This window comes from Meleagris gallopavo, chromosome 1, assembly GCF_000146605.3.
Source record: "Meleagris gallopavo isolate NT-WF06-2002-E0010 breed Aviagen turkey brand Nicholas breeding stock chromosome 1, Turkey_5.1, whole genome shotgun sequence".
Taxonomy (NCBI): domain Eukaryota; kingdom Metazoa; phylum Chordata; class Aves; order Galliformes; family Phasianidae; genus Meleagris; species Meleagris gallopavo.
In genome coordinates, this window is record NC_015011.2 from 149,559,371 (window position 1) to 149,569,243 (window position 9,873).

At 42.6% G+C, this 9,873-nt stretch overlaps 1 protein-coding gene across 2 annotated transcripts in view; it reads right to left on the reverse strand.

Moving 5' to 3' along the window:
- SLAIN1 (SLAIN motif family member 1) overlaps window positions 1-9,873 on the reverse strand; it is a 54,430-nt gene that overhangs the window by 14,650 nt on the left and 29,907 nt on the right. For both annotated transcript variants that reach the window (XM_010728707.3, XM_010728706.3), the window contains one exon: window positions 6,402-6,740. In XM_010728707.3, the coding sequence (XP_010727009.1) occupies window positions 6,402-6,740 (339 nt within the window). The remainder of the gene's footprint in view (window positions 1-6,401; window positions 6,741-9,873) is intronic.

Genomic DNA, 9,873 nt, shown 5'->3' on the forward strand with positions numbered 1-9,873 from the left:
GGAGGGAGGGAGGGAGGAAGGAAGTGCACTTTCCAATTGAGGCAAGGATTTTGCAACACTCAGTGATGTTCTTACAATTTCGCCTGAGAAAAGTAATTCCCCAGAAGTGTAAGCAATAAAATATTTAATAACTAACAATTTAAGAAAAGAAAAAGCAAAGATTTTTAGTGTAAATAGTATCATAAGGCATCAATAAATGAAATGCCTGATGACTGATTAGGGATGGATTTTTTTCAGATGTAGTTACAGACATTCAATTAATTAAACAAAGAAAGCAAAGTTTTTCTATTAGTGAATTCTTGGCAGAACTGGAAATAAAACTTGTTAGAATATAAGCATAACATATACACACTACAGGTATTAGCTACATATGCAGCCTGTGCTACAGGTGGCCCCTATATATACACTCTAAACACATCTCAACGCATTTACATTTGCACACATCTACCAATTTATGTTAGCATTTATCAGGAACCTTTTAGTGCAGCAGTCGTGGATTTGCAGCAGATAGGACTGGTCCCATTCACTCAGAGAGTTCACTGGTGGGGAAATGGAGAAAAAGAACCTGGGATTGAGCAGAAGAGCAAGACTGCACGCTATTTTAAAATAGATGTATGGCAATTTAAAGCATGGCAGAGTATCAAAATTACACCAACAGGCAGTGCTTTGCTAAGCACACTGGCAAGAACAATGTGTAAGTTCAAAATTATAGAATCATAGAATCACTCAGGTTGGAAAAGACCTTAAAGATCATCAAGTACAACCACAACCTAACCATACTACCCTGTTAGAGTACAACCCTCCGCTATATCATGCTCCTGAGCACCACATCCTAATGGTTTTTAAACACATCCAGGGATAGTGACTCAACCAGCTCATTGGGGAGCCTATTCCAGTGTTTAACAACTCTTTCTGTAAAGCAGCTTTTCCTGATATCCAACATAAACTTACCCTAGTGCAACTTAAGGCCATTTCCCCTCGTCCTGTCACCTGTCACCTGTGAGAAGACACCAACCCTACTCTTGCTGCAAGTACCTTTCAGATATTGGAAGAGAGCAATAAGGTCTCCCCTCAGCCTCCTCTTCTTCAGATAGCCGCAGTTCCTTCACTCTCACCTTGTAGGGAATATTCTCCAAGCCCTTCACAAGCCTTGTTGCCCTTCTTTGGACCTGCTCCAACACCTCAATGTTCTTTCTGTACTGAGGTGCCCAAAACTGAACACAGTACCTGAGATGAGGCCTCATCAGTGCCGAGTACAGGGGCAGGATTACTTCCCAGTTCTGCTCACCACAACACAGCTGGAAAACATCTGTGAGCACATTCTCATCCAAAGTATATGCAGAAAATTACAGGGGCTAAGTTCACAGGACAGGAAATCTCTCTGCTACCTAGAACAACATCCTGCGACTGGAAAACAAGCAGATCATCAGCTCTACTGGGCCTCCATATGGTTACATAGTGCCATTTGAGAGATGCTGGATTGTTTAAGGCATCTGAACAACACTGACAGATGTCTGTGGTGAAGCCAAGAAGAGTGGCCTAGAGCACCTCATATAACAGTAATTGCTTAAATGCAGGCAGAAGAATTGGGCAGTGCATTCACATTTGGACACCTACATCCCAATACCTAAATGCAGCCAACAGCAAAGCAGATCCAATCCAATATATGTGTAAGGGCACGCAACGTGCATCCTAAGAATACAACATTCCTGACTCATCTCTTAAAAAGCCTAAAAGCATTTACAGCAATGAACCAGAAGTCTTATCTGCTCAAACCTTTGCAAGCCCTTTCAGCAAGGTTAAGGGAAATGGCACAGAGAAGCAGTCACTCCTGTCCCCAGAAGCCACATGCCTACATCTCCTCAGTCATGGTGACTGCCACTCTCTGTTAGATTACAGCCCATTTACCTTGCCCTTTCCTTGAGGCCAGTATTAGACACTGCTCGGCCTTGTCAAAACAACTCTGTTACAGGGTTTGTAACTAGGGGATGTCTTTTCCAAGCCACTGGGAACCTGGATACAGTTTTTGAGTGCTTACTGGGATATTCCTTGTCTATTCGGTAAACATTTTACCTTTCCCAATTGTTTTCACACAGTCAGAGAATCACAGAATTGTAAGGGCTGGATGGGACCTCCAGATACCATCGAGTCCAACCTCCCTGCAAAGCAGGTGTAAGAGATTATTTAATTTTCATTGTCTCAAAGCTTGCTGGGGACACAAATGGACTTGTTCAAGTCCAGACAAGTCCTGGGCAAAGGCTGTGAAATCCTTTCTCTGGAAAACTTTGATGGACAAGTCCTGGGCAAGGGTTGTGAAATCCTTTGTCTGGGGGACACAGACGGATAAGGCCAGGGGCAAGGAGAGAGAGATAAGCTGCAGATTAATAGCTGTGAAGCAGTCTTTTGTGTGGATTTATCTCAGGATGATGGCCATCTCAGGGGGTACTCACATGACTCTTGCTCAAGCGCCCAGGGATGTTACGTAGGCAGGAGAACAAGCAGGATAAAAGAGGAATCGAAACCCATGAGGTTTAGGTTTCTGGCAACAGATTCCTCATGAAGAACAGAGGTTTTCTGACAACACAATCCTCATGAAGAAGAACAGAGGTCTTCTGCCATGAGAAGCCTCATGACCTGCCTCTCTCCCTCCTGGACTTGCTCTGCTCTCTCCCTCCTGGACTTGTTCTGTGCTCTACCACGATGCTGAAGAAGAACAGAGGTGCCTGCCAACAGATTCCTCACTACAGAATTCCTGCATGCTGACGGACTCTCCTGGGTCTGCTACCTGAGTCCTGCTGCTTCCTCCTGGATTGGTTCCGTGACTTCCTCCTGCCACGTGCTTGCTGCCCAAGGCCGGCCACGCTGCTGCTCTCTCCCCCCCTGCTGCTTCTGCTTCGGACCTTCAAAACGTCATGCAACGGGACCGCTGCTGGATCATGGTGGTGACTATCCCCGCTTTACGCAATTCTTGCTTCTTTCCTATCTTTTCTATCACTTTCCCCGTCTCCCTGATTAGGATTTATAATAAACTGGTTGGACTAACATATGAACCGTTGTTTCTTAATCTCACGCCGGGTATACAGATATTAAAAGAACCTCATCTCCCTCCTATAAATTGGAGCAAGGCAGCAGGCCACCTACAGCAGCCTGCACAGATGGATGTCCAGGTGTGTCTTGAGTATCTCCAGAGAAGAAGAATCCACAACCTTTCTGGGCAGCCTGTTCCAGTGCTCTGTCACCCTTATCACAGTACGAAGTTCCTTCGCATAGTGGTGCAGAACTTCCTATGCTCTAGTTTATGGCCATTTCCCCTTGTCCTGTCCCCAGAGACCACTGAAAAGAGGTTGGTCATGTCCCTTTGACATTCACACTTAAGATATTTATAAACACTAATAAGATCACATTTGAGTCTTCCTTTCTCACAGCTGAACAGACCCAGGTCGCTCAGTTTTTCTTCATAGAGGAGATGCTCCAGGCTCTTTATCATCTTTGTGGCCCTCTGCTGGACTCTCTCCAGGAGCTCCCTGTCTTTTTTTGTACTGGGAAGCTCAAAACTGGATACAATAATCCAGGTGAAGCAGAGTAGAGGAGGAGGATCACCTCCCTTGACCTGCTGGCCATGCTCCTTTTAATGCACCTCAAGATGCCATTGGCCTTCTTGGCCACCAGGACACACTGGACTCTTGAAGTCCAACCCAGCTTCATAGCAATAAACATACTGAAGCCAATCATCAGGCATCCAATAAAATACTCTTAGAAATTACTAACATTTTCTAAGTTTATCACACCTTCAGTCTGTTATTATTTTTTTTTAACAATGCAGGTAGTACACATCTAAACTCAGAATAAGTATCTCAACTAGCATACCACACCAAACAAACTACAAGCAAGTATGACAGAACCAGAACCCGTGATCCTATTTGTTCTTAAAAGCAAAAAAATACAGTCCAGGTAAACACATAGATAGGTTTTGGGAAGACACTGTATCAAACCTAAACACTGTCTTTCCATCAAGATTGAGTGCCAAAACTCAATGTTTACTTGTTGATTTCTCTTCATTTACAGAGAGCTCTGTAAACGTCCAGATGAATCAGCAGCCAGACTGTTGACTCCACATACAAGAACACAACCAATCTCTTTAGGGGAAAGTAGAGGAAAAGAGAGGAAAAGAGATTTGAGAATACTGCAATAGTAGTATTACAGCAGAGCATGCTTAAAGTGCAATTTTGATTAAGTATGAATAATACTTTTCATGTATATTGAAAGCTGCAAGTAAACTAACAGGTTAGCCTCTCTATCTATCCCATTCTTCTTTCTCATCAGCCTTGGGAAAGTGCGGCAGTCCATCACACTGAGTTTCAAACAAATCCTTCTTTTGCAGTCTAACTCTATTTCAACTTGTAGTTCTTGAAAGACTATGAAATTGTTGCCAACATGATGAGAAGTGCTGATGAAAAGATACTGTCATAACACTATTCATACATCTTAAACATAGCAAAAAGTTTATTCCTTGTCTGTCAACAAAACACAGAATCACAGAATGGCTTGGGTTGAAAGGGACCTCAAAGATCACCTAGATTCAACTCCCTGCTGCAGGTAGGGTTGCCAACCAGTAGATCAGGCCAAAAACAGAAATTAAAATATTTTTCACAATCAGCATTTTCCATTTATGTTCATCGCTGCCGCATGAGTCATAAAGTGAAATTGAAAAAGCTAAAGAAATAAACAAATTGCCTCTGAAGATAATGGTACTGGCTATTATAGGATTGTCTGCCATGCCAGCAAACAAGTAACTGGAGTAACACAAGTAACGTATCAATCTTCCAAACCGTACTGAACAGATAATCCAACACTTAAGCTTTTTGAGAAAAAAAGCAACCAGGTGATAAAACTGATAGTGTTTTACATTTTTTCCAGTTAATAAACTAGAAGCTTATGTAGTATTTGTATGCTGCAAGAACTTTCTGAGATTTCCTCATGGGAATCCAATCGTTAAATTGCTGAGAGATGTGGTTGATGCCTTGTCCCTGGAGACTTTCAAGGTAGGCTGGATGAGGCCCTAGGCAACCTGATAGAGCTGTTCATGTCCCTGTTCATTGCAGGGGAGATGGACTAGATGACCTTTAAAGGTCACTTCAAACTCTAAGGATTCTATGATTCTATGATTCTAAGTTCTACTGACATGAAAAATCATCGAAAAAGACTTTGGGAACCATACAAAAACACTGCAATACAAAATCCTGCCCATATTTCACAATCAAAAATATCCCATCACTTTCTTTTCTATCTCCCAAACAGATTTTCCACAAGCCATTCAGTGCTGTCCCATTCTCATTCCTCACAGATGAGAAAAATAATATTGAAATGAATGTGGTACATATGCTGTAACAGCAAACACCCACATCACTGTGCTCTGTGCTAACCTTAGCCTTCTTTGTAGGCTGCTACTTGTCAATTATACTTTCATGCTGTGTCTTACTTTGAATGCAAGTGCTCTTGGAACCAACCTGTCACCTCTGATTTGTCAGGAAAGTAACATGCATACCTGTAGCACACTATAAATAGGAGCTGTCTTGAACAACACATTTGTTTTCTTGCCCAAGGGTAAGCTGTAACCTGTAATGTTACAAACAAAACCTTGACTGAAAACTAACTGTCCTGAAGTGTCTTGGGGACTTGAACTGAAGAAACAAAAAGTAGGATGCAGCAGTAGGAAGAAAATTATGATCGTAATGAGGAAGGAAAAGGAATATAATAGCAAAAACAATTCCTGAAAAAGCAGTAAGAGAAAAATATTTTGGACTCTCAAATGTAGTGCATAAAGCAGCAATGGCTCAGAGTAGACTGGGTACAACCTTATCTCTGATTACCTCAGCAGTCTGCCCTACCAGATTTGGAACAAGAGCAGAGCACTGACCTTTATCATAAGCACACATCATGAACTTACAACAAAGCTGCATTCATGGATAAGCTGGGAAGTAAGAAAGAGAATGTTACTGGGAATGCAAATTTGAAAACCCTTCTCTCTACCTTGCCATATCCATGATGGATATAGGCAGGCCAGGCTCAGAAGCCTGATCAGCCTTTCCAGACAAATAGTGGCCTGCTAAAAGAGACTCTTTTCCCTATTTCTTCTCTCTTCACATGTGCTCACAGCTGCAACATTTTAAAACTAAGTTAATAGCTTTCATGACTGGGTCAAATTACATTTTGTAGCAAATTATCTAATTACAACATTCCTCTAATAACACAATCATTAGCACAGATTTAAATCAGTTGTTGCAACTCAAGAACTGATCTAGCGGTCATAAACCAAACACTTTTCAGTCAGTTTACACAACTTGATCCTTAAAACTGGCACTTGGAACAGAGGAGAGGCACAACAAAAGCATGCAACCCACCTCCATTCACCCTATTTGGTTGCTGCTCTGGTGTTTGGACTTGAGGAGAATAGCAGGGCGGCTGATAAGTACTTGAAGGAAAGGGCTGGGAAGTAGGGCTTCTCCTGCAGTCCCGAATACTGGAGAAAGTCTGTGAGTGTGGGATCCCTCTCTGGAATGGGGAGCAGCGTGTGAGCCGTGGCTGTGGGGGTGGGAGATGGTCAAATTCTTCCTCATCCTCAAAGCTGTAGCGATCATACTCCTGGTCACTGCACGTCCCCTTCTTTCCAAAATGCAGTGATACACTTGAACTGTGTCTTGACACTGATGCTGAAGTCGAAGCATAATCTTGTCTAAGACCTGTAAATTCCAAGAGAAGGATGATTCGGCTTCTGCTTAAGTGATCAACACTTAACACACAATCTTTCAGACTTGGCAAGTCTGACAGCAAGAACTGGATTTACACTCTGACCAAGCTGAAGATCTGAGATAGGATTCAGCAAATCTAACTATTGGTGTCTACCTTTCAGGTATCTAAGCCTGAATTACTTCCGCTGAAATCTCTTTTTAGTAACATTAAAAAAAAAAAAAACTAGAAAGAGAATACAAGCATCTCCAAATTGTGCTGTGTGAACTGTCTCATGTGCTTCTCTTCAAATAGTATGAATTACTCTAAGGAGCTGCCTATTTCTCTGCCAGTGAGAAGATGACACAAATATTAAGTATTTAATTTTTTTAAATTGAAGAAATCAACACTCAATTTGTTTTCCAAATTATTATATTATACTTATTACTATACTTTTATTATTGTACTTATTACTGTACTTTTATTTTCCTGCAAAAAAAAATGATGACAATGACATTTCTTAACATATAATCCATGTAAATATTCTTGCTCTTCAACCTCCTTTAACCACGGTGAAATCCTGCTAGAACCTAATCTCAAAGAAAAGGCTCAGAGGTGACATTGTCACATTTCATATACATGCGTTTTAACGCCCCTTTCTCAAAACGACAGGTATGAGAACTATCCCACTATTAGCTCCAAGCAAAGTGAGGGGAAAGCATCCACAGTCCTTCCACTTCCCTCTTTTCCTGCTGCAGAGCAGCCAACACAGGAAGCTTTGCACTTCCAGCATCTGAGCAATTCTGCAAATAGCTGTGAACAATAGCTTCCTTAAATTTACAGAAAGCTTTCAGCTTCAAGTATCTTTGCTACCATAAAGAAAATTTCTTAACATAACTGCTTTTTTTCCCCCTCTACAGTAGGAGATCATTTGTGCATGTGAAGAGTTTGTGCTTATGTGCACATATAATACTACCACTTTCTGCAGGATTAAGTGGACATCAACTGTCATGTGTTCAAAAACTGCAAACTGATTGCTGGGAGAAGAATGAGATGAAGTGATTACACAAGAAGTAGATTAGAAGAAAAACAGCCTTTCTCTTTCCAGTTTATGAATGACCTGATTTATCAGAGCTAAGCACCTGAAGACTTTTTTTAAACCTTGCTCTGAAGGAGGAGAGCACAGCATTTACACAACACATTCTTACACCTCTATGGTAGTCACAAAACTAATTTCTCTTAATTCTTATATCTTGCAAATAACATCAGAAATTTTCTGAGCTATAACTACACACAGTGACCACTTGAGAATTCAGTGTTATGTCTGCAAAATTACTCTGCTGAATGTAACTAGTACTAACAGACTCACAGCAAGCTCAATGCTAACAAGTCCAGTAGCTCCAGCCAGATTGGATCTCCAATTTCTTGCTCCTATTTCTTCATTTCATGTAATAATAGAATGGCCTGGGTTGAAAAGGACCACAATGACCATCTAGTTTCAATTCCCCTGTCATGGGCAGGGTCACCAAACACTAGACCAGGCTGCCCAGAGCCACATCCAGCCTGGCCTTGAATGCCTCCAGGGATGGGGCATCCACAACCTCCTTGGGCAACCTATTCCAGTGCATCACCACCCTCTGAGTAAAAAACTTCCTCCTAATATCTAACCTAAATCTCTCCTATCTCAGTTTAAGACCATTCCCTCTCGTCCTATCACTATCCACCCATGTAAACAGCTGTTCCCTCTCCTGTTTATATGCTCCTTTCATGTACTGGAAGGCCACAATGAGGTCTCCCTGGAGCCTTCTCTTCTCCAAGCTAAACAAGCCTGGTTCCCTTAGTAGTCACTTAATATTTTGCATTTTAATTCAGGCATCTTTTGTGAAGTTCCCTTGTTTTTTATCTCATCATATCCCCCTTTACAACTTATTTGGCACTGGAAGAAAGTGAAGATGCATTGTTTGAATGATTTCTATGCCAAATGGCATTTATTTTTGAATAAAGTTATCTTCCATAAACTACTATCACACCAAAATATAATACTCCATTTGCTGTGGAGACTAGCTTCAGAGCAGGTAGGACCACACTGAGCAGGCGATCTGGAATAAAAAAGCCAACAAAAAGGTTTTTTTTAAGGCTTTTTGAAGCCAGCAACAGCGCTGTGCTAATGTAGGGCAGCAGGCAGCTTGTGGGTGGGCTCCTGAACCAGCAGGGCGGGATCTGGTACATTAGCGGCACAGTTTAAACAACTTACGGACGTGTCACCACCTGCCCTTAATGTTCGCACCTGATAATAGGCTTTAAATAGCTTCGGAGAGAGCAGAAACACAGAGGACCTCAGGTCACTTGCTGACCACAGAGAAAGGAGGTTTAGTAAGTGAGCATAGCCCACGCTGCCCATATGGTACTGCAGCTGTGGGTTTGGGAGGTGGGTCAAGAAGACTGTAAGTATTGTTCCTCTGTGCTTAGGAGAGTGGCCTTCCTCTTGACAGTCTGAGACTGCAGGCCCAAACACGGTCTCCACCAGACAGTGGGCTTATTCCAAGATGACCGTGGCGACCCAGACAGAGGGCCTGCCCAGAAATGTGGCTGTTCAGGTCTCCAGCTGCAGGGAGTGCCCGAGCCTGCTTCTGCCTGGGGAAAGTGGCAGGGATTCCACATGTATGAGATGTGAGCAGGTAGATGAGCTGCTCAGCCTGGTGGTGGAGCTCAAGGAGGAAGTCCAGAGACTAAGGACCATCAGGGAGTGTGAGTGGGAGACAACTCGGCTGAAGTGCGTCTATACCAATGCATGCAGCATGGGCAACAAGCAGGAGGAGTTAGACGCAATTGTGTGTCAGGCTAACTATGTCCTAGTTGCCATTACCGAAACCTGGTGAGACCACTCCCACCACTGGAGTGCTGTGGTAGATGACTACAAGCTCTTCAGAAGGGACAGATGACAAAGGAAGGATGGTGGAGTGGCCCTTTATATTAAAGACTGTTTTGATGTTGAAGAGCTTGGGTTGGAATGATAAAGTTGAGTGTCTGGGGTATGAATCCGGGGAAGCCTGTAGGAGCGACAGCTTGTTGGGGTCTGTTATAGAGCGCCTAATCGTTATGAAGAGATAGATGAGGTGTTCTATGAGCAGCTTGCGGAAATCGTAC